Raw genomic sequence first — 25,624 nt, 5'->3', positions numbered from 1 at the left:
TGTTTGTGTTCTTTTTGTAACTGTAGTATCATTCACTCCTCATGCCAGCACCTCTGTTACAGTTATTTTAAAATAGAGCAGTCTCTTTATTTGGAAGAGAAACATCTCTTTTATGAGTGATCTAAAGCTAGTTTACTTAGGACAAGCAGGTTAATTGGGTGAGGCACAGGGAGTGTTTCATTTTCCCTCTTCAGGAACAAATCCAACCAGCCCAAAAGCCGAGAGCCAGTTTGATATAGCTATTAAGAGCAGCAACCACTAATCTGGAGAACTGGGTTTGATTCCTCACTCTTCCACGTGCAGCCAGCTGGGTAACCTTGGGCCAGACACTGGGTAACCTTGGGACAGATACAATTCTCTCAGAGCTCTTTCAGCCACACCTACCTCACAGGGTACCTGTTGTGAGGAAAGGAAGGGTAGGTGATTATAAACTGCTTTGAGACTCCTTCAAGAAGTAAAAAGCAGATACAAAATAACCCCAGCTCCTCTTCTTCCTCCCCACCCCAAGAAAGTGACTTGAATAATGGGGAGAAACATGTACCAGGCCAGGATAGCAGCAATAGGCGCCATGTTTTAAGAAATAAGAGATGAGGAAGCAACATGGAACATTATGTTCACATGAACATCAATCCTATTCTGCTGGTGACTTGAATTGTAATATTCTCCTCTGTGTGAATAATTTACCACCATCCTTGAAAAGGTCTGAGAAGGAAAACTAATTAACAAGTAGGCAGCAGGATGGTCTCAAACAGTAGATCCCATAATAAGCATCTGGTCAGGTGTGACCATTCCAAAGAGCAGCGGCTGATTCAACCAAGACCAAAGTCACATTTATCGTCTTTGTATCCCAAAGTCTACTCTCTGACAGAACCCTATTCCTCAAATACAATGGCAGGAATTTAAAGGAGTAACATTCTAGCTAGGAACTTTGCCTGTTGGTACAATTGAATGGCCTCAAAATATGCCTTCTTCAGGAGGGACCCATGGGAAAGGGAACAGCCTTGCATGGTTGGTGGTCCATTCTAACTCTTCCCTCCCAAGTATGAAGCTCCCAATGGAAAAACCAGTAATTCATTCTCCTCTTAAAGAGGTTAACAAAGAGTGCTGTCATCACACCTCTTTCTAGTGGATTAAGGACTATGAAATTTTTTAGACAGATGATCCTCAATTGCTATCATCACCAGAAGGATCACCATTGGTGCTGTCTGGGTCACAACACTACTGCTAATGACATCACAATTCAGGGTAACAACATTGCATTTTCTTCTGGAGATCTCGCATGTCCCACAGAATCAAACACTAAAGGGAAGAGGAGGAGGTCTGCAAAAGGACTCACAGTAACACAATCTCAGCAGAAGCGGTATACTTGGGAGTCTGTGCTGTACAGCACTTAACAAGACCTCCCAGAATCCCTGACTATTTCTTTGCAGCTAGTGTGGATTCTCATGGGTGAGAACATGATATATGGCATGATATGAAATTTGTAAGAAGGTTAAACTAGACTAGGCTATTTGAATTTCCTAACTTTCTGCAAGGATTATTTGCATTAAACTTGGTACAGTAATGAGTTTGCTAGGAAACACGTGGTGTTAATTAGGAGAGATTTGTAGGTTAACTGGATTAAAGTGTTCGATTGATCATGACAAAATGAGTCATGGAGGACTGGGAGGAGTAGTTAAACTAACAGAAAAAGATTTAGGACAACAAATAGCTAATGGAAAAGTGTAGACAAGAAGACAAAGGATCAAGGTTTGGATAAGCAAGACAGGATGAGGTATAGGCAGAGACCACTAGACAAGAGTAATTAGAGACAGTCTTTTTCTTTTTCCAGCTTCTAGTGTAGCCCAAAATGAGCCCTGAACTGCTACTATTGGAGTAAGGGGGACCTCCTGGATGAGGGATGAACCACAAATATCCTCCATTGGGTTCCACCCTACCTGTGATTCTCCTCATGTTCAGTCAGGGCAGCTAAGGGCCCCCACAGGTCCCAGACAAATACCCTATCCGGCTTCCTTTCACACCACCCAGACCAAACCTAAACACTACATAAAATATATCACATAGCATACCCAAATCTATGGGTCCCAGAGTGACCAAGGCACCTTGAATGTTGCCCCGATAGTCCTCATGCCCAGCAGTCTGTTTTAAAAGTAATTGCCCCACAAATGTATTAGGGATGCAATTCATTTCTACAGATCACAAAGTAAATCCAGAATACTTTCAGTTACACAGATGTATCACAAATAAAATATCACATTTGTGTCTGTGGGAAAACAAAACAACAGCAAAAGAAGCCTCTACTAGTTATATAAGGAACTTGGCAACTAAGCCAGCTACAAAGAAAAAGAAAATCCAGTCATTTGAAAAATAACTTAAAACATGAGGTCACTCATACTATGTAATTACCATAGGATATAAAGTTATACATAGTTACTTTGTGGATAACTGTCCTGGACATGCAAAGGTAATAGATAATACAAGGTATACGAGGTGGTCCAGAAATCAAGGATTTATTTTAAAAAATAATAAAGGCTCAGTTTATGAGAATATCAGAAAGCTTTATGGACTGCAGTGTATAATACTATCTAAAATAATCTTCAGAACCTTTCATTATGAACAACAGTCATCTTTGAGGTTTTATTGTACAGATTTTAATCTGTAATGTTTATGTATTTACTTTGTTTCTACCTGTCCTTTCTCCCCAATGGGGATCCAAATCCTTAACACTATTTTTGCTTCGCTCCCTTATATTTGGGAAACAGCCTCCTGGGAGGAGACTGTCTGGGGCCCAGTCCATCCAGGTTGGCCTTCCCCCTCCAGCTCTCACTCTCCCTCCTTGCCTGCTAGAAGCCTTGTGGCTGCAGCCTCCATTATCTCCCGTGAGGAGAGAGGCAGCAACAGGGTTTTGCAGCCCGCAGGTACACTCCTGCTGGGAAGGAGCCGGGGGGAGGAGTTTGGAGGCCGCAAAGCCCTGTTGCTGCTGGTGGGGAGGGGGGGCTTTCCACTCCCTCTAGCCTGGGAAGCGCTTGCCAGGCCAAAGGGAGCTTTCATACTAGTGGCTTACATAATTCTCCTCTTTGTTGTTTGATTCTCACAACAACCTTTTGGGGTACATCAGGCTGAGCATGTCTGACTGGCTCCAGGGTGTAAACTGGACAGAGCTTTTATTCCAATCTCAGGTCGATTCAGTCCCTGCCATCTACACAGAATGCGATTTCCATTTTGATTTGGGGCGATTTAAATTTTCCTTCTGCAGCAAGAAGGATTGATCCGGAGTGACCCTACCTTTATTGTGCGATGTCTTAGAGTGCTTTTAAACCTCAATATATTAAGATTCGGATTGAGAAAGCAGGCTGTTTTGAATCAGGGCTCTCGTCCATGGTAGAGAACCCCTGATTGGCCAAAGGGGTACATGTGACAAGCTTGCCTTAAAGGAGAAGCCCCTAATTTCTCTCAACTTCTGTCAGTCTTGGATTTTTTTCTCCCTCCTCTGCCTTCTTCAATCCTCTCCCCCCCTCCAAGAAAAAAAAGAGGCTTGTCTCCCCCCCCCTTCTGAACTACCCTAACCACATGTAGAACACTTTCTGTTTCAATGGGGAGTGGGGGAGAGGAAGACCCGAGTTCAAATCAATCTGAATTCAACAGGATTGACAATGGAATAAACAAAGTAAGAGCAGACTCTGCCCAGGTCACCCAGCAAACCTCCATGGGCAGAGTGCATTTTTATCCCTGGGTCAAACAGATCCTAGTCCAAAACTCTCACCACGACACCATGCTGGCTTTCATGATTTAATTATTACCTGTAAATTGCCTTGAGCCAAGGGGAAAGGTTGGGTGCTAATATTTTAAAATAAATAAATAGCTTGTTAGGATATCCAACAGAGGCCAAATTTATGCAGGGACCCTTAGGGGACCTGACCAGCTTGTGCAGAAAGTTACAAAAACATGCAACTGAATTTGCAGAGGATCCTGAGCACATGTACATGAACAAAGCGTGTATCATATAATTATTCTTTCTCCACGCAGCAAATATAGGGAGTATCACAAAATGGCAACAGGCCCATGGCTTGACAGTATAAGAAATCTTCATGACTCTGAGGCGCTCACCAGACCGCCTACAGTTCCACTCCCTATTATTTTTACCTATTCTTTGACATTCAGGTGATCCCTCTGCATACCTTCTTGTCCATATTTAGATTAGCCCAGTTGTGGATGAATAGCACAACGTTATTTGTGATCAGAAAGCATTCACCTGTATAGGAAGCATTTTTTTAAAAAAAGAGTACCATGACTTTTGTTGCAAGTAAAGCTGTCCAGAACAATCTGCCCTTAATGGCTGTTTTAGCTCAAAAGAAGCCCTGAAGTGAAGAATAAACAAACTGTCAAAGGAACAGCAAGAAAGTTTTCTTGAGAGATCAAGGTTAAGGTTCATCGGCACAATGGCTCAGAGGCAAAACATTACTGCATTTTGGATTCATCTTGGCATTGAGATGAATGTAAAGGTACAGATGTGGCAGTGTTTCTTCTTGTTGGGGTTTTTACATCTCTTAGACATACCAGCATGATCTGGGACCAAATTATTCAGGCAAGAGGACCGACTGGGACCAACATTCGTGAAAAATAATTTGTGCAAATTCAGTTCGTAGCTTCTATGCAAAACAATCTGTTATTCAGATTAATTGGAACTACTCCAGTTCAATGGCCCAAAGCTAGCAAATTCAAATATTCTAGTTCTTGTAATAATCTGTTTATTGTATAATGCAAATATGGTACTAGCTTGGGATATTCTTTTCTTTTAAAATTGATATTCACGGAGACCACAGTTATGTTAGATGGAACATTTTAACCCCACTTTGTACTGAAATAATATAAATGTATTATTTGTATTATTGTAGAAATGTATGACTCCCTGGGAACATTGTTCCCCACCAGACCTATCAGAATGGGAGTTATGCAGGGTATTTTTAAAGTATAATTCTTTGCTGATAACATTCTAGCTTTAGGCATCTAGTTCTACGTAAAACAGGGACTGAACAAGTTAAGAATTTAAAGGCAACAGTAGAATTGATTTTAATATACAAGGAATGGAACTTTTAAATAGCCTTGCGGTAGCTTGCCTCTATAACCTTACGGTTACTTTTTACAGTACTTAATGGAAATATTTTAGGGGGAGATTTAGGGTGTAGTCCTAAGAACAGTTTCCTGGGAGTAAGCCTCACTGACTAGAAATGGGATTTGCTTAGGAGTATCCCCTTTACAATGCTGTATTTTTTCAAACTTAATTTCTGTTGTTTCCCTCAAGGACTTCTTCAATAGAATATTGAAGTATATCCAAGTATGCATTCCTGTAAAGGTAAAGGTAAAGGTATCCCCTGTGCAAGCACCGAGTCATGTCTGACCCTTGGGGTGACACCCTCTAGCGTTTTCATGGCAGACTCAATACGGGGTGGTTTGCCAGTGCCTTCCCCAGTCAGTACCGTTTACCCCCAGCAAGCTGGGTACTCATTTTACCAACCTCGGAAGGATGGAAGGCTGAGTCAACCCTGAGCCATCTGCTGGGATCGAACTCCCAGCCTCATGGGCAAAGCTTTCAGACTGCATGACTGCTGCCTTACCACTCTGTGCCACAAGGTTCCTGTAGGATTGCCTAGAGCAGTGGTCCCCAACCTTTTTATCACCAGGGACAGGTCAACGCTTGACAATTTTACTGAGGCCCTGAGGGGGGGCAGTCTTTTGCCGAGGGACGTTGCCACCGCCTGAGCCCCTGCTCCACTTGCTTTCCCACCGGTGCCCCTGGCTTCCTGCCGCAACTGCGCAGTGTCATGCTGAGGGGGAGCCCCAGCCATGGTGGCCACTGGAGAGCACCAAAGGTGAGCCGGCAGCAGAGTGGCAGGGCAGCCCTGGAGGCAGCAGCCAGGGAGGAGGACGAGGAGGAACCGTGGCCCATTACCAACTGATCCATGGACCAATCCCAGTCTCTGGACCGGGGGTTGGGGACAACTGGCCTAGAGGTCTGGAAAAAAATGGTGTGTCTCATTAATGGAAGCTTAACAGAATGATACGTGCTCGGTGATGTTGTTTGCCTCCATGGCAAAGCTTCATTGTTCACTAGAAGCAAAGCCTGTAATACCTAGGAATACATTGGTTGCTAGCATGCACTCCTGCAAGGTAGCTTTCCTGGGAGCTGCCCCTCCTCGCCCTGCTCAATCTTGAGATCTAGCAGGATGTACTGGTTAAAGAGTAGCAGACTCTAATTTTGAGAGCTGGGTTTCATTCCCCACTCCTTCAGATCATCAAGAATTACAACTGATCTCCAGGCATCAGTTGCTCTGGACAAAACAGCTGCCTTTGAGGGTGACTGACCACCCCCGTGCTGCTGCTTTCTGGAAGCAGGGAGGGCAAGTGAGAGCACTCCCCAGCTGGCTGAGGAACAAAGCTGTGGCAGACCTGTAGGCCTTGTTGTGGGAGCAGAGCAGGCCCTTCCCTCTCTCCTTCCCCCATGCATCCCACTGCCCTCAGGAGACTGGGAGGGCAGGGCACAAAGGTGAGACAGGTCAGCAGACCTTGTTATAATGGAATGGACCCTTCCCTCCTTATCCCCACCCAGCCACATACCCTGCCTCTGGGAGGGCAGGGAGGGCAGGGAATGAAGCTGCAGCAGGCCAGCAGGCCTTGCTACTGTAGAGCAGTTCCTTTCCACCCTTCCTTCCCTCCACCCATGTACCCCCTGCTCTCTGGAGGGTGGGGAATGAAGCCACAGCAGGCCGGCAGGCCTTGCCTTGGTGAATCAGGCCCTTTCCTCCCCCTGCCCCCCAGCCACACATCCCTCCACTCTCAGAAGGCTGGAGGATGAAGCTGCAGCAGGCCGGGAGGTCTTGCCGAGATGGAACAGTCCCTTCCCTCCCTCACACATGAACCCACACACCCTCCCGCTCTTGGGATGCCAGGAGGGCAGGGAATTAAGCCACAGCAGGCTGGCAGGTCTTGCCGGAGCGAAGCAATCCTCCCTCCCTTACATGCTGCTGGTTCCTTCTCCCAAGTATCTGGAAGCAGTAGTAAGGAGAAGGACAGGGGTGGAGAAGACCCATGATTGGCCCTCAGTGGGGACGTAGCTGCTCCTTATTGGGGGCATACCCCCCAGTGAGGGCCAATTAAGTAGGACATGCATTGTCTGTTCACCACCCCAGCGTTACCTTGGGAATTGATGTTGATTTCCACATATTAAGCCTTTTTCAAAGGGACAGAACATTTTTCTCTAGACCTAATTCTTTGTGTGGTGGTGCTGCCATGGAATAAAATGGGACAGTGTGAATGTGCAGGAATATCCAAGACCATGTGTGTTTTCAGATCAGGATGAATGGCAGAAGTAAGGTGTAGCTGGGCTGTGCAAGGACAATAACCACATCCTTCTGCAGAGCGGACTGGAGTACCTCAGAGATATATATTATAGATATTAGGTCACCTGATATAGATCAAAGCCCGGAATTTGTATCAATTTAGGCCTCTTGCTAATATGTCCAGGTCTTCACGTGCTGTTCTTCATTGGTGAACACCTAGATCAACATAACTTCTGTTGAGTTAAACCATTAATTCAGTAATTCCATAAGCACAGGCCACAGTACAGTAGTGTCAAAAGAAATGCATTGAAATTATTATATTTAAGTTAAAGACTTCCATGAACCTAAAGCACTAATTCATGATTCAAACTATATCTACATTAGGTGTGATTGAGCTATTCAGCCATTCCTAATGTAGACATCATATTCAGTCTTACAGAAGCCTGTTCATTAAGTCTCTGTACACATTGCTGTTCTAAGACTTTCTCCATCTAGTTACTGAAAAATCTTAAGGAAACATGATTCTCTGAAGATAGCTGATTCTTACATGCTCTAAAAATAAATATGGTCAATGTAAGACTGTAGTGTACCTCCAATTATAATTCCAAATAAAATAAAATAGAATAGTCTTGGCTATCAGAAATTTTCGAAATGGTTAATAGACCTCAGTATATAAAGAGATATGACCATCCCAATCCAGTTGAGAAATCTGAAATGCATCTATATACCCTTGTGAGAAATAGTAACAATAATTGGGAAGATGAGATGAGACAGATTCATTAGGAAAGGTCTCAAACTGTTAAGATTTGCTAAAACTGGCTATTATAGGTGGGCGCTGTCTGCACAAAATCTGGAATTCACTAAAGAATAGACAATAGTCTCAAATTTCCCACCAGACCTTAAGCACTTGCTTATATTTATTACACTCACATCCTCTTTTTCCTCTGAGGAGTTCAGCAGGAAGTCTCCAATCCAGGTAACTGACAGATCTGGATCTGCTTAGCTTCAACAGCAGAACTATGCCAAGTACCTTCAGAGCATTCTCTGACCCATTTTGGTCTTATGTTTGGTCTAATAATATTTCTCCAAAGTTGTGGTTACTTTACTTCTGCAAAAATCCTAAAACTGTTTGGCCCAAATTTGGCAAGATTAATAAAACTATGCATACAATGTGATTTTTAAAAAAGAAACAATTGGTTGCTGTGGAACACCCAGTGACAGTCCCATAGTTTTTTTCCCCTTTTGTAGACCTTTTTGGCACAGAGAATTTAATGTATATATGCAGTGCCTGGCAACATTGTGCAAGAATCTTATGTTCCAGCTTCCTCCAGAGCTTCCTTCTTTGATACGTAGTCCAGGACCCAAGTACCTGAGAAACCGCCTCTCTACCTATGCCCCACAAAGAGCACTATGCTCCATTAACACCAACAAACTGGTGATCACTGGCCCCAAAGAAGCTCGTCTGTCATTCGACCAAAGCTAGGGCTTTCTTGGTCTTGTTCTCTACCTGGTGGAATAAGCTCCCAGGTGACATCAGGGTCCTGCTGGAACTAAAACAGTTCCACGGGGCCTGCAAAAGGGAGCTCTTCCACCAGGCTTTCTGTCAAGACAAATGAACAAGCCACCAATCAGCAACCAAAGCCCAGAGGCCTCTCCCGCAGCACTAATCAGAAGGAAAAAACAGACTCGCCATGCAGGAAAAACAGAATTACTGATGGCTGAAAGTTGATTGTTAAATTATAAATAGTATTGTTTGTTGCAAGTTCTCATTATTCCTGTGGTTAAAGGTGTTATTATATATTTAAGTTAAGATGGTTATTGTATCATATTGTATTATGAAAATTCCAGTGTAAACTGCCCTGAGCCAAAAGGGAGGGCAGTATATATAAATATAATAAAATAAATCCATAAAATAAATGTCATGTGTATAATCTGTCTGGGAAGATGGGAGAAGTCCCTTCCTAATTCATCTAAATAAACAAACAAACAAACAAATCTCCAGTTTGTGAATTGTTAGATCAATAGTTGAAAGGTGAACCCATTTCCCACCAATCAGCTGTACAGTTGTATATCCAGACTGTGTAGGGCCTCATGCCTTCAGGAGTTGTGCTGATGAGGAAATGTTGCCAGAGGCAGCTTTCATCTGTGCTGTATTGTTCTTGTTGGCTCAGAGGTAGAGCATCTGCTTGGCATGCAGAAGTTCCCAGGTTCAATGTGCTGGCATCTCCAGTTTTAAAAAGCAGCAGGTAATAGGTGATGTGAAAAACCCTGGCTTCAGACCTGCCAGTTAGACATTACTAACCTTGATGGATGACTGTTCTGAATCAGTACAAGGTACCTTCATATGACCCATATCTCCATTTCTGCATGATCCATAAAAAGGGTTGCCAACAGGCCTGGAGAAAAACTCCCTATTTAAAACAAGCAAACATTGCCAATTCAGTATACAGAAATGTGTAGGTTGCCTGTATTTTTTCATACATTATGGAGTTCACAGGGGAGATCCAGGGTCCCTAGGTGCCTACCTTGTGTTACACTTAACACAACATATCCGCAAAGGAGCAGGGTTGCCAGCAACCTGGACAAAAATGTCTTGCGTTTTTAACACTCTTAAATGTGTGGAAATGGGCAGGGGAGGCTTTTCATACCATGGAAGTCGATAGCATCACCTGGTAAATAACCTCCCATTAAGCCTCTACTGACTGGGGAAGGCACTGGCAAACCACCCCGTATTGAGTCTGCCATGAAAACGCTAGAGGGCGTCACCCCAAGGGTCAGACAGGACCCGGTGCTTGCACAGGGGATACCTTTACCTTTACCTTTAAAGGGACAGGACACATTTTTCTCCAGGCAGTTGGTATATCTGTTTATAGCATGTTCAAGAACCTTATATACTCTTTTGCTTTTGGGCTTTCCAACTTGTTCTGACCAGAGCTGGGCCTAATACTAATCTGGAAATAATTAACAGGTGAAGGGAGAAGCATTAGCCCTGCCCATCCCCCCTCCCCTCAATATGTTAATTTGCAGTTCTGCACTATGCCAGCCTATAAACTGTCAATACATAGTTCTTAAGTGGTGGAGCTAATGAACAACTGGGGGGCAGGATCTGTTCCCCCCATCAATTCTACACATTGATTTCTCCTGGATAAGTTGTCTACTCAGGGCTCCTGTGATCTATGTATTTGTCACATCCTAGGATGACCTATTAATGGAACCACAACAACTTTATTCTTTTTGAAAAGGGATTTCCCCAACTGGTTATTTCATATGACTTTCTCACATACTAGACTGTGTAGTTTCAGATGCCTAACAATGGCAATCCTGATTCACTTGTTTTAATTATCTTTGATATAAACAAAATCCAGTTGTGAGCTGACATCTGCTGGCAAAAAGCTGGAAGTGACATTATGGACACAGTTCATTTATTTAGCATGAGTTTTTAAAAAGAGAACATTCTCCAAGCAAAACCAGAACAATCATTTCTTGGAAATGTATCAACTGATAGAAAATGTCTAAGTAGCAATTAGCTGTGATCCACAATGGCTAGATAAGATAGCCAAAAATGAATGAAGTTTTTAAAAGAAGGTTATAATGCAGAGAGAAAGTTGCTCGCTCTTTTTTGAGGGCAGCATTGAAGCTAAGGTCAGTTGGGCTTGCTGCCGGCACCTTTAAGAGCAGTGTGTCAAGCAGGAATTCAACAGATAAAGCCTTTTCTGTCATGGAGTTGCCACAACAGGGAATGCTGCACTTGTTGAACCTTGTGCAGCTACTGAAGCCAAGGCTGGACCTGATGGCACAGGCTAGCCTGATCTCAGAAGCTAAATTGGGTTAGCTCTGGTTAGAACTTAGATGAGAAGTCTGGGGTCACTTGCAAACCAGGCAGGCATTTTCCACCATCACCATTGAAGGCTAAAGTGCTATTGTTAGGTTGGTTTTAAATGATGGTGGATCTACTAGGTCGGGATTAGGAAATGGATACATCGCAAACTTTATTGAGTGGTTTCCTCAGTGCATGAAAAGCAGGGCTATAACCCGCCTTCCTTGCTAGATGAGGCTGCCACAAGGTCGGCTTATAGGAAATTAGCAGAACAACCAATTATACTTTCACAATCAACAGAAATATTTGTAACCATGGTCACCAAGCCCAATGGGCTCTAGATATTTGTCCCTAAATTGATAGGATCAGGAAGTTACATATTGAACCAGAATGTTTATTTTTAACCAGAATGTTTATTTTTAACCTTTGAAGCTTTTGGTCCTTTGGATAGAATTCCTATTTCCCTTGTGCCCCTCACAGTCATAACTGCTAAAAGAAACAGAGGTTAAGGTTGCCAATTGGACAGGGGAAAGTGTCCCACCCCTTTAATAGAGAGTTAACATGCAGAAACGGGCAATTTAGGCTTCTCCTGGAATGGAGCTATGCAACATCACCTGATAATTGTTTGGTGATCAGACTTACATTAGAACAAACAGTTAGGAGGACTGGTTTCAAAGCTGGCAATCCTAGCTGAGAGCAAGCTTGAGTCCTGTGGCACATTTAAGATCAACAAAGTAAATCTGGGTATAAGCTTTTGTGCACATGAAAGCCTATTCCCAGAATTAAACTTTGTTGATCTCAAAAGTGCCACAGGACCCAAATGTTATTTCAGACCAATATGGCTACCCACCAGAATTCTGGTTGAAGTTTGTTTGCTTATGGAATAATCTTGAGAAATGTCATGAGCTAGGAAAATTCCAACCACATCGAACAGCTTAGGTGGGAGAAGTTTGGAGGAATACTGCATTTAGGGGCTTCAGCTGCTATTTTACTAACCATGTATTTTTTTATGTTTTAATGAAATATGTCACAATTAGAGAGTTTTTGCATTCCAAACATTTTTGAAGGGATAAATTAGCTTTCCAGGTGGGTCCCTGTTAGCTATGACCCTGTAAAAAGTGTTTTGAATCAATGTCTTTTGGAGTAGATAGAGCCATAAGGTAATGTGTGTGTTGTTACATAAACAAAGGACATGCAATATACAGATGCCAGTTCCCAGCCTGCAAGATAATTTCTTAGAAACTTACTTGACATAAACCCAAATGAATAAACAGGGACTTCCTTCTGCGCATTTTAGGATTGCTCCAAAAGTATGCTTTGTTTGAATCTAAAATACAAGATTCAATTCCAATAATCTTAATTAGGAAATAACTACAAAATTAAATGATAGATTTTACAAATTTTTCCTAGATATTCCTGCCAGCTGATTCTACTGTAACTGACTTTCTAGATCCAACCTGGATTCAACAAAACATTTTATCAGGCATTGCCTTGCAAATCAAATGTGCTATAAATCTTTTCAAGCTATCCTATAAAGAGCAAAAAAAAATGTCATATGCTGGACTGTTTAATAGGAAATATGCATTTCTAATAAAAGTCTCCCTTTGAGAAAATGGGAAAAAAATCATTCAACCAAGTTATACAATTCACAGCTTTCCAGCTGATAAAATGTCCAGATAAAGGACAAGAAGAACAAAACAGGCTAATGATTAAAAGAAAGCCAAGATCAAACTTTCCCAGTCACTGTACCTTACGACAATCCCAAACCAAGCCTTTTGCTGGAAAGTCATTACTAATACGCAGAGACAAAATTGCGCTAGATGAACGGTTTATATGACTAAGGCTGTCGTGTAGATTCTTTGAATACAATAGAACTTACTCCATGTAAACACATATCCCATTCTGCTATTATAGCATTATCCTATGTTTAGAAGAAAGGCATACATAATTAAGTGGAATGCATTTCACTGGAATCATGCGTAGGAATGCAGCCTCAAGGGAAGGTCGCAACTCTGAATTAACTTGAATGAAAAGGAAGCCTCAAAGTCCTTATCCTAAACCCACTTCGCAGTCCTGCTACCACATTATAGATAGACTATAGAAGCCAACATCCTGTAGGATTTTAAAGAGACCCATTACCCATAGCAGGTGATTTGATGCCCATTTCTCTCCTGTCATCATCAGTCTTTCTAATGGACAATTTAGGGATCTTTCATATGAGTTCTTTAACCCACTTTGGTTTCTGAGGTTAAAAAAAATTATTTAAAGATTTCACACATCTTAAAGATAAAATGCTGTCCTCCAGCAGTTAATGAGGCTTTTGCCCTGGGTTTTGTAAAACTTGTTTGGTCCTGTTTTATTTCTGTTACTTTTTATTCTTACGGTATATGAGATTTTTAAAATATCTGTCTTTAGAAGCCAAAGTGAATTAAAGAACTTCTAAGGAAGGAAGCTTAATTAGAACTTTTCACACATTAAGATTAACACAGGTTTGAACTAGGCATAATGTAGACATGAGTTGCAGGTTTGGTTCACTTGTGCCACACCTGATTTGGATCAGGAGCTGTGTGTGGAAAAGGGGCTTTGGCTTCCCCCCTCTAACATTTTCTTAACCCAAAGCAATCCTAAGGGACCTTTCTGAGGTATCCACTTCTTGCCCACCCCTAACTAGCTTGGGGGTGAAGGGGGAGATACTGAAGCCTTGTCTCCATGTATACTACAGTCCTGAACTAGATTGAGTACCTAATGCATGAGAATGGGAACATATAACCCACATCTGACTTAATATGTCTGCCACAGGGTAGAGGTCCCAGACTTAACACATATACTTTGTAATGTATGGACCTGCAAATTTCTGACACGCAGGGATTCTTTGTCTATTAAAAAGAACTCCCCATGGCCTGATGAGAACTGATATTTGCTGAGGTATGGAATACAATTGTGTAACACTTAAACAAAACAGAGAGGGAAGAGAAGAGAATGGCTTCTTCACGTTTCTATCAATGTTTAGCCTAATCCCCCTCATAGGGTCATAGTGAGGATAAAATGGAGAGAACAATGTATGCCAACCTGGGGCCTCACTGGGGAGAAAGTCTAGGTATAAATGGGAGGAAATAGCTTGAAGAGTATAAGGCATGTGCCACTCCCACATTCCTCCAAAACTTTTTCCACTTCAAGGAGAAATTGGATAGAAATGCATTTCCCCTTCCAAGGTGTTTCCTGCTCCTTTAATGCTAACCTTTAGTAGCCAGCCACCTTGAATTCGGAGCTAGTTGAAAAGGAAGAAAGCAAGAACAGCTGTCATGCATTATTTAGGAAGGAGAAATCTCCTAAAACAAAACAAAAATTCATCCCTCCATGTTATCGTTATAGTATTGCTATTCCACCACCCTGTCTGAGGCTATTAATAGCAGGACGTTTTGGAGGTCATTAATTCATAGGGTCACTATAAATTGTAAGTGACTTGATGACACTTAACACAGGGACATGCACTGCTACTCTATTAGTGCTTCAAAACAACAGGGGGCCTTGTCATCACTTGTCTGTAAATATATTGATAAACTAATGAAGAAGTAAGGGGTACTTCTGAGCCATGGTGTGTTCTCAGTCAGAGCTGACAGTCTAAATGAAGCTAAACAAAACCTTAAAGATCATTAGGGGTTTAGCTGTTCCTCTTCCAGAAGGACCTGGGATTCTAAATTGCACCTTGCCAGCCGGAAAGTATTTAAATTATTTCTTACAGGACAAGTAAGCTTTCTAACTGGTTCACCCATGTAGCAGCCTACCAGAATTAATTAGTTCTCTCACCTGCAGCAGCATTCCCCTTGACCCAGAGTAATGGCACCAATTAACAAGCCCCTGGGATGTCTAACCATTAAAGCCCCCCCTGGGCTGCAGAGGGTTAGTTACTCATGTTACTTTATATATATATATATTTTTTTTTTTTTAAAGAAAGCTTTTACAGAAAGTCTGGAAAATAAAAGGTAAGATCCACAAATTTTATTAAGGAGAATGTTTTAAGTAACACAATGGCTTATTTGTGTGTGTGTAACAGATGTTAGTTATTTTCTAGCTTAAACTACAAGGTTTTAGATGTCATTTTCATAGAAAGCCAGTGTGGTGTAGTGGTTAAAGTGTTGGCCTACAATTTGGGCAAATGCAGGTTCAAATCCCCACTGTGCTGTGGAAGCTTGCTGGGGAACTCTCAGCCTAACGTATCCCATAGGAATGATGTAAGGATAGAATGGAGGGAAGATGAAACGATGTTAGCAGTTTTGAGTCCCTGCTGGGGAATAATAGCTTGTTGTCGTGGTTAAGAGCAGTGGTTTCTAATCTGGAGAATCAGGTTTGATTCCCAACTTCTCTATATGCAGTCAGTTGGATGACTTTGGGTCAGTCACAGTTCTTTCAGAGCTCCTTCAGCTTCACTTACCTCATAAGTTGTCTGTTGTGGGGAAAGGAAGGTAAGGGGTTGTAAGTGGTTTGAGACACTTTTGGGTAGTAAAAAGTGGGGTATAAAAAGCCAGCTATTCTCAAGGAGCACTTTGGTATCTCCTTATTTGCCATTCTCTTAATTATCTGACTCAGATACTGAATACTAGAATACTGAGGAATTTCCCCATGCGTGTGGCTTGCTCTAAGTTAACTTCATTTGCTTGATGGTTCTTTTTAGACAGGTGGGAGGAGCAAGGTGTCAGGTCCTAGGATACAGGTGATGCCACTGTGAAGTAACATAATGGTAGATTTGTATAATGGTCCTATAAAGAAGAAACATGGTTGAAGATTTTGACATCTGTCTGTGAACTATGGCTTGTCTTTAGGGGTGTATGGCTGTAACTGGAGAGTGTATATTTGGTCCCTAATAACTTGTAATTTTTCCCTCCCCTTTCTGAATACAGAGCAAATTCACTAGTACTGCAATTTTAACAGCAAGGTCTTATTTTTGCTTACAGTTTATAAATAAAATGTAATATTCTACCTTAAAGTAAAACTTGTAAGTGTTTGGGATTTCTTGCTAACAGCTGATTACTAGAGCTATTGATAAATTTCTAAGATTTACTTCTGTTGAGTACATCAGAAACTTATGTATGAGTAGCAATATCTACCTTGGATACTGCTGTTGGTTTTCTTAAGGGGGGGTGGAGTTTCTCTGGATAATAGAAACAGACAACAGTTGAATTCTTATCTGCCTTGCTTACAAAGAATGATGGAAAGTATAGTAAATGGGACATTGAACTCTGTGGGACTTTTTAAAGTAAGCATACATCATGCTGACTTAGAAACAACTGATTTGATGCCTTTAGACCAGGAGCTGCATGAAGTGACTCTATCTCTTGTAACGTTTTTACTCTGTAAAGTCATGTAAATTGTGTGGGATAGACTGGAAGGATCTCTGAATGCTTTATACCAGACATCCGAGTTATTTAAAAAAAAACACACACTCTATGAAAGCTAGTAAAAAATGGAGGTGAGAGAAGCCACACTTGTGACTATTAATTTGCTAAAGCTGCTCCAAACTTTGGACAAAAGGGTGGGAGAGAGATTCATTCAACCAGAACATCTCAAAAGCAGGCTTCTCTAGGATCTCGGCTGTGGATTGTGATAACAGATGAGTTAAATGTCGCAATAAGAGAATTTTTCCTAGAATGTCAATTCTAGGCATATTGTCGGTATGGAAGTAGCAGACACAAATTCATGTAGCACCATAATTCATGTAGCATTCTGAGAACTACAGCAGCTAATTCAAGATCAGGCTAGCTTATGTGTTTGGGAATGCTAGGAAATCTTCCACTTCATGATAAAACATTTTTTTTAAAGAAATGATACATGGCATGGTTGCTGAACTAATTTAGAGAAGGATATATTGTGGCTTGGCCATGTGGCAAATGTATGGACAGTAGGGGTTCAACTCTGAGGGGAAAATGTGCATATCTAGCTGTACTTGACTAATTCTGTCAACAGCCTTTGACTGGAAACAAGGCATGTCAAGTTACAGTGCTAAAATGCTTAAGCCAAGAGCAGATGTATTTAAGAGCCAGTTTTTTTGAAAGCCAGTGTAGTACATGTAGCTTTCACTGGTGCATCCAACTTTGTTCCTCTAGCTAAGCTCTATGCAGGCCTTGGCCTCTTTTTATACATTATATATAAAGTCTGTTGCAGCTCTTTATATGCTTATTACAATAGCTGTATTTAACCTATATTCCCCCTGTGTGTTAGTCTTTTAATTAACAGTTGCTTTGAATCAAATTCTATTAAGTTTCTTAGAACCTCCTAATCCTCACTCAATTACAAGCTCAATTCCCCCCCCCATAGTACTTTGTTTCTCTACTATCCTTACGCAGTGATTGGCGCAGGGTAGGCTTTGAATCAATATCCAAATGACTGATCATGTTAATTAGATGATTTTTAAAAACTGAGTTTTTAATGGTGCTTTTAATTCTTCCTTCTTGCCAAAAGATAAATGGTAAAACAAGGGAATATGAGCTAAGAACTATATGCTTTCCGTGACAATATGGCTGCTGTCATAAGCACACAATCCAAAGGAGGAGTATTCATCTTCAAAGAGTGGAGGTGTCCTCTGGTGCATGTGATTGGCTACAGTTGCCTGCAGATATACCAATGAGTGCATACTTTCCAGTCATATGTATTTACCTCTGCAAAGACTGGGTGAGGTACCCAAGATGCCAAGAAAGTGTGACACCTTTTGTTTATCAAGGTTAAATAGCACAACAATGGAGTTTTGTGACTGGACTTCAAGGGATGTTTCAGCTTGGTGTAGTGGTTAGGAGCGCGGACTTTTAATCTGGTGAGCTGGGTTTGATTCCCCGCTCCCCAACATACAGCCTGGAGGGTCACCTTGGGCTAGCTACAGTCCTGATAAACCTGTTCTGACCGAGCAGGAATATCAGGACTCTCTCAGCCTCACCTCCCTCACAGGGTGTCTATTGTGGGGAGAGAAAGGGAAGGCGAATGTAAGCTGCTTTGAGACTCCTTCTGGTAGAGAAAAGTGGCATATAAGAACCTTCTTCTCCATCTCAAAAACAGCTGTGGAGAGACTTGATGCAGGTTGTAGTTTTAATTGTAAGGAAGGGATGTGAACTGCAAGATGGAGTTCTTCTGCCAGGTTTACGGTTGAGGCCAGTGCACCAGGAAGATCTGGACCTTCCCCCTGGACTATTCTATGGGCAATTTGAGATTGTTTTCCATGCCCACCCCCGGAGTTGGTTTTAGAGGGGTATTTAGTTGTTTTTATGTTGCCGCATGTGTCTTGGATGTTGGATATTGCTAGGATATTGCTGTATATTTTTAGGGGTATTTTATTGGGAATTTTTATTGGATGTAACCCGCCACGAGCCTCCACAGGAGTGGCGGGCTAAAAATTGAAAAATAAATAAATAAAACTCTTCCTTTCTACAAAATTTCTGTGACTGGGTTGCTTTAAAGTGGGTAAAAAGACTAATACCTGTCTAGTGCTTGTCTGCCTTTTCCCATACTATGGCTTAGAACAGCCAGAGAGGTCACATTTGCAATAAGTGAGGGGGAAATTGACCTTCCCCTTTCAATGAGGCTCTGGTTTGTATCTCCCCCTTTGGTATATTAGTGTCATGAATGCACTGGGTGCTGTGGCTTAGTAGTAGAGTATCTACTTGACATGCAGAAGGTCTCCAGTTCTATTCCTCCAGTTAAAAGACCAAGCAGTAGATGATGTGAAAGACCTTTGGTTGCCACCAGGGAGAGCTGCTGCCAGTCTGAGTAGACAATACTTTGACAGACTCAGGGTCTCATTCAGTACAAGGCAGTTTTATGTGTTCCCATGGTCAAGGAATATAAATCTGCCAACTGAAGAAAGCATTCTCTGCACTAGGGATCAATGACAAGGAGCTGCTGTGGTATGCTCACTCCCTAGGTCAAGTAAAAACATACAGCAAAATGCAGCAGCATCACTTCTTAGTATGATGGTGTGGAAGACAAGTGGTAGAAAAGAGGCTCAGGGAAGAGTTTGTTCATGAACAGCTCTTGGCTACAGCTTCAAAAGCCAACCTGAAATGGAAGATTCTATGGCAGTTGGAAGACTGTTCCGAGGCCTAGAAGAAGAATAAGGAGTTTATCTACTCTGGCTAAGCATGTATGCCTAGGCAATTTATTTCATTCCTTAGCAAATAACTTTCAAGTTGATAACCTTTGTTACCTTATAATAAATATAACTGGCAAGCATTCAAAAGAGCACCATGTCTAATCGCTAACCCTTCCTCTACCTTCTTTTGCATACCCTCCCCCCTCTATTACTTCTGACCTTGGATATCTCATAAGGTACTAGTGTACCATGCATGCTTACTGTGGATCAGTGATTTGGCAGCATGACTTTATGCTTTTACAAAGAGTAAAAATTACTTTTTCCCCAGAGGTATAAGCTTATTTGGAAATCTTATTTATTTAGATTTATATGGGATTGTTTCTTATAAAGACATCTCAGTGTCACCTCTAGTATGGTTTCAAAAATGTCTCTGAAAGAAAACAGGTGTCTGTAAGAAATGCGTGTGATTCATTCCTGTAGTTTTCAACTCCTTAAAAAAGCATTGTCTTTCTGGAATAAAGTAATAGACCTTCCTAACATTTTCCTTTACAGATTGTCTGATGAAGACATTGAGGTCCAAGGTGACAGAAGCGGCATAGAGAAAAGATGACTGCCCCAAATCAGCAACAAATGGCAATTGTCAATCCTCCCCCTCCAAAATACATCAATACCCAAGGAGCTGGTCGTTTGACCAATCAGCTTCAATACTTGCAGCGGGTAGTTATGAAAGCCATGTGGAGACATAACTTTTCTTGGCCGTTTCATCAGCCAGTTGATGCTGCAGGTCTAAATCTTCCAGTAAGAGCACTGCCATCATTTCCTTTTACAGAAACTTTAACAATATTTAAGGAGAACAAAACAAACGTGTCTTAATGTGCCATCCATCTTCAAGTAAGAAAGAGTATCAAGCAAGAGTATATGCTTTCCTTTTCACAATTCTGTGGCTTCCTTGGTAGCTGTGGTCATATGAAGGCAAACTTTATTAAGTACTCCACTTTAGCTATTTTTGGAGTGCCTTTGGCACCTGTTCCTGGGAATACGTTCTTTGTTAATGTTTAGATCCTCTGAAGAATAACTAATCTGCCCTTGTGCATTTTATATACAGGCTAGTTTTTCCAGCTTTCTCCAAAGGTAGTAAATTGTAGCTTTGTCTGGCAGAGATGGAAAAAGACCTGGCGAGCTACCTTCATGAACTACACATCCATTGTAAGGGGGTTACACTGGTTATTCCTGGAGAGGTGCATGGTTGCCATCTTTCAGATCAGACCTGGAGATCTCCAGGTTTTCCTGGAAGTGACAGCATGCTGTCACCGAGGGCTGCCCCCCCTCCCAATGTCCTGCCCTGCTGATCTGCCACTGGCTACCAAGGATGAGCTGAGAAATGTACTACCTACATTTCTGTGTTCAAATTAATAAGTCACAAGACCATCAGACCTGATCCAACATTAAGTGATATAAAAGAAACGGCTTGTTATACATTTTGCTCTAACCCTGTTAAGGATATGTGCGCTCCATTTGAGAATGGAGAGGGATTTTATTAACATTTTTATGCAGTGTCAGATGATTGTGTTCATACAGGGTTGTGTGCAGCGGTGTCCAAATCAGCTGTTCCAGGCCGATTCGGACGCTGCCACACACAACCCTAGTTCTACTTGAAACCAGTTGCACCCAACACCACTGAATCTAATTGAGCCAGAGACTTCCTGCATGCTTCAGGTCTTCTTACTATGGTCTAAAATTACATCTGCCCCCAATTATTGTGTATTTAATAGCTAAACAGATTCATAGATCATGAAAGCTTGAACACTATCTTGTGACATTTTGGTTGTATCACTGTATCTTGAGGTGTTTCTGTGGAACATTGCCTCTTTGTGTTGTCAAGTCTGGCTAGTGTGTGCAGTGCATGTGGTTTATCCTGGGATAGAAGCTGCGACACATAATCTCAAATTAATGACAAGCTAATGAGGAACCAGCCCCATATACTTCTCTTTTGAATAACTTAACAATACCCTTTAGAAGTTTTAGCCGAGGTTTTAGTATGTCATATTTTTTCTGAAATTTCCTTATGACTGTACTGAATATTGCCACTACTAAAGCATTGACTAACTGTGAAATGTATTGATTATTTCAACAAAATATAAACCATAGCTTATAATTCAGATGCCCTTCCTGCAGCATGAAAATATCTATTTTGATTGGTTGTCTAGTTTGTGGTATTTGTATTTTACCTTCTGTATTACATTTTGTTTTACCTCTAAATTGGTTCAAGTACTATTGGAGTAGCAAGAAAGAATAAAAATTCTTCACATCCTAGCATTTTAAATGTTATTTTACTATTTCATAACAATTAACTTCTCAAATATCTGTGACTTGATCATCTTTAGAACAACATTTTAAAAACTCCATATACTGAGGAGGACTACATAAAATCACCACATGGTAATTACCTTTTAACTATTGAATGAAGTACTGCTAATTTTTTTAATCCTGTTTATTTTGGCCATATTCTGGTAATGGAAACCTTTCAACAAAAATGCCCCAGAATAACACGTGCATTTCTTATTGCTTTCTAGAATTTTGTTCAGTAACTTCATATTATTCATTGGACCTGCTTCTTTAATGCAAGCACGTGAATGGTCTTTCCAAACAGATTTGTTTGTAAATACATTTCTTTTGCCCGTTGAATATTAACAGTCTATTTTATCTAGTATAGATTTTTTGAGAAACAGTTGTTAATTACATTCCTTTCCATCTGGCTGTACTGACATTATAATTAGAATACATGAGCATTTTTAGCTGAAAATAAAAAGTGTGGCTCTAATTTTGTTCCTTCAATTCAAATTTTGATCTTGCTTATTTTAGAATTGCTCCTCTCTGTTAATCAACTGAAGTTCCAATTCATGAATCTTCCAATTAGCTGCTTAAAGACCAAGAGTCAGAATTGCTATCAGTGTTGACTAATGCTCTCAGCCTTTTTCTCAGGTCTCTTCTGTAACCTACCCAGATTCTTCATAGGACTCTCCATCACAAAATTCATTCTTTGGCTTTAGGTATTTAATAAAAAACAAACAAACCCTTCAGTCATTTTTTCTGTTTTCTTGACAAACTCAAGTGGTCAGTTTGTCCAAAAGTGCTTTCAAAGTGACTGTCACTTTACATTTGTGGTGTTGGATTTCAAGAGAATCTTGTCACTTGAGGTTAATATTGGAGGTCATTCACTCAGTGCAGTTGCTAAACTAGGCAGCAGCCCCAGCCAGTTCTGCCTCTTCAATTTCTAAGGCAGCCACTTAAAATTTAGTCTCTATATATGTAAGAGCATTGTAGCATCAATTTTGGCTTGTACACTTCTACTAAATTTGCGCATATATATAATAATGGAAGGAGGTTGTAAGTCCTTCCTCTACTCACAATCAGGCTGATAATCTCAATTCAAGAATATTTGCAGGAAAGATCATGAATACTGCATTGTAGATATGAACAGCAGTTTCACGGTGCCACTATGAACCCACCTAAAGCATATGCATGGCTCTGTAGAGAATTTCTACTGTCACTTTCCCACATGTGCATATATTATTTAGCCGGCTCGTGGCAGTTCACATTCAATAAAACATGATAAAATACATCCATAAAACACTATAAAAACATCATAAAATCCCAAAAATACAAGCAAAGAGCAATGGTGGTTAAAACATATAGCTCCTCCCCATGTTTCAATAGTTCTGGCATCAGTATAGGACACTAACAATATTCCTGATGATGTAACTCAGGGGAGGTAGATCGCCCAGTGGTTCCAGGCAGGGTCTAGTACCTAGTCCAGGAACCCAGGGGAAGGGGGAGACCCCATCTTACAACTCCGGGATCACCACCCAGCCTCAACCAAATGGCTGGCAAAAGAGCACTATCTTGCGGGCCCTATGGAACCCAGAAAGCTCTGTTAGGGCCTGCAGCTCCTTGGGAGCTCATTCAACCAGGTAGGGGCTCTGAAAAAGCCCTCGCCAATACCTTGAACTTGATCTGGAAGCAAACTGGTAACCAGTGGATTTGTCTCAGTAGTGGCTGAACAAGAATCCCAAAATGACCTAGTGAGGACCCGTGCAGCCGCATTCTGTACCAACTGCAATTTCTGGGTCAAATACAAGGGCAGGCCAGCATAGAGCAAGTTACGTAAGTCTAGCCTGGAAGTGACCATTGCATGGATTACTGTGGCCAGGTGTTCAGAGGACAGGTAGGGTGCTAATAGCAGTGCTTGGCGCAGATGAAAAAAACACCATCCGGGCTACCTTAGTGACCTGAACCTCCATAGATGATGAGGCATCAAAAATCACCCCCAAATTCCTGGCTAGAGGTGCAGGTGTCAGTTGCGCCCCATCCAGGCAGGGGAGGCACTCTTCCTGATCCTGTCCCCTTCTACCCAGCCACAGGCCCTCTGTTTTGGAGGGGCTGAGTTTCAGGCAACTCTTCCTGATCCATCCAGCCACTGCTTCTAAACAACTGGCAAATGACTCTGCGGGGAGATATGGCCGGCCGCCCATCAGGAGATAGAGCTGGGTATGATCCACATACTGATGACACCCCAGCCCAAAACTCTGGACCAACTGGGTTAGAGGGCGCATATAGATGTTAAAAAGTATAGAGAGTATCGTTTTCTGAAATACCCCACAAGGGAGTACAAAGGGATCTGACAACTAATCCCCTACTGCTACCCTCTATGACCTGCTCTCAAGAAAGGAGGTCAGCCATCTCAAGACTGTGCCCCTGAACCCTGGGTCAACCAGGCGGCAGGCCAACAGCTCATGATTGACCGCATCAAATGCGGCCATTCCTTCTGATTGAAAGATTGCCTTAAATGTATTCTCAATAGGACAAAATGTTGAACATACAATAGTAGGTTATCTACATCCTAAGAAACTACTTGTTAATTCATTATGCTCTCACATTTCCTATTTTTCCACAAACAGGATTATTATAACATTATTACAAAACCAATGGATTTAACTACAATTCAGAAGCGTCTGGAACACAACTATTACACATGTGCTGCTGAATGTATAAGAAACTTCAAAACTATGTTTTCCAACTGTTATCTGTATAACAAGGTATGTACTAGAAATACATAGATTCAAATTTCTTTAAAGTGGTTAGTTTGGGCTATAGTGTTGTGATGGTGTAAAACACAGGGTCTGTTCAACAGCTGTCATGTTTCTTTTTCAGTCTAACACTTGCATATATTCCCAGAGTTTATTCCAATAGGACCATTGTATTGTAGCGCTGCATTTACCAGCCCTGGGGCTTGTTTAAACTGATCTCTGATCCCCAGGAGGCTTTCTCCTTTAGGGTACTCCTGGCACCAATGATCCCGGGAACTGAATGTGCAGGTCTAGTTTGGGGTGCAGTCAAGGTCTTGGCTATCTGCCTGGTGTACCATCTGCCTAATGCACCAACAGATATCCTGTTGTCTCCCCTGGCTGTCGTAGCAGCCTGGGTTTTACGGTACCCCAGGATTTTGGTCTTCAAGAGTGCCTTCCCTCTCTTGACGGGGTGCAGCTTCAGGTGGCACAGTTGGTCAAGAATCTGGAAGTGATTCTGGATGCCTCCTTAAATATGGAAGGGCAGGTCACTACGGTAGCTCACCAAATGTTTCTATGTCAGGCAAACCTACTAGCACCCTATCTGGCCCCAGAAAACCTGGCCATGGTGATTCATGTGATGCTCACCTGCAGACTAGATTTCTGTAACTTGCTCTATGTGGGTCTTTATTCCTGACCCAGAAATTACAGTTGGTACAGAATGCAGCTGCCCATATCTTTACAAGGACCCCATGGAGAACTCATGTTCAACCTGTTCTCCAGCAGCTGCAATGGTTACCAACTGGATCAAGTTTAGGGTGTTGGTTTTAACCATTAATGCCTTACACAATCTGGAAACGGTGTACCGGAGGGACTGCCTCTCTGTATATGCCTCCCAAAGAACTGTTCACTCAGCAAATTCCAAACTGCTGATGATCCCCAGCCCCAAAGAGGTGTGCCAGGGTTTTCTTGGTTCTGTCTCCAGCCTGGTGGAATGAGCTGCTGGTGGAAACACGGGCCCTAAATGGAACTTCCAAAGTTCCAAAGAGTCTGCAATACTGTGCTCTTCCACCTGGCATTTGGTTGAGGCCCAGAGCTGCACCTCTAACATCTATATGGGCCTCCTGCCTACTCCACATCTGGGGTCCTTGCCCAGATTGCTGGCCTCCATCCTGAGCAGGCCATACAGTAGACCATTACAACTTGTACGCCTGGCTTGTTAAGGTAAGTTTTGGGACAAAGTGATCATAGTAGGAATTATTGAAACTGTTTGTTAGTATGAATTTTTGTTTTATATAAACATGTACTTCATCGGTTTTACACACTTATG

At 41.8% G+C, this 25,624-nt stretch overlaps 1 protein-coding gene across 3 annotated transcripts in view; it reads left to right on the top strand.

Moving 5' to 3' along the window:
• Positions 1–1,298: 1,298 nt before the first annotated feature.
• BRDT (bromodomain testis associated) overlaps positions 1,299–25,624 on the top strand; it is a 60,119-nt gene continuing 35,793 nt past the window's right edge. For all 3 annotated transcript variants that reach the window (XM_077333031.1, XM_077333030.1, XM_077333029.1), the window contains exons 1-3: positions 1,299–1,449; positions 19,781–20,026; positions 24,187–24,324. In XM_077333031.1, coding sequence (XP_077189146.1) covers positions 19,835–20,026; positions 24,187–24,324 — 330 coding nt within the window. In that variant the 5' untranslated portion in view covers positions 1,299–1,449; positions 19,781–19,834. The remainder of the gene's footprint in view (positions 1,450–19,780; positions 20,027–24,186; positions 24,325–25,624) is intronic.

The sequence above is a fragment of the Paroedura picta genome, chromosome 4, assembly GCF_049243985.1.
Source record: "Paroedura picta isolate Pp20150507F chromosome 4, Ppicta_v3.0, whole genome shotgun sequence".
Lineage (NCBI taxonomy): Eukaryota > Metazoa > Chordata > Lepidosauria > Squamata > Gekkonidae > Paroedura > Paroedura picta.
Note: the sequence above shows the minus strand (reverse complement) of the source record. Positions and strands in the feature narration are given on the sequence as shown.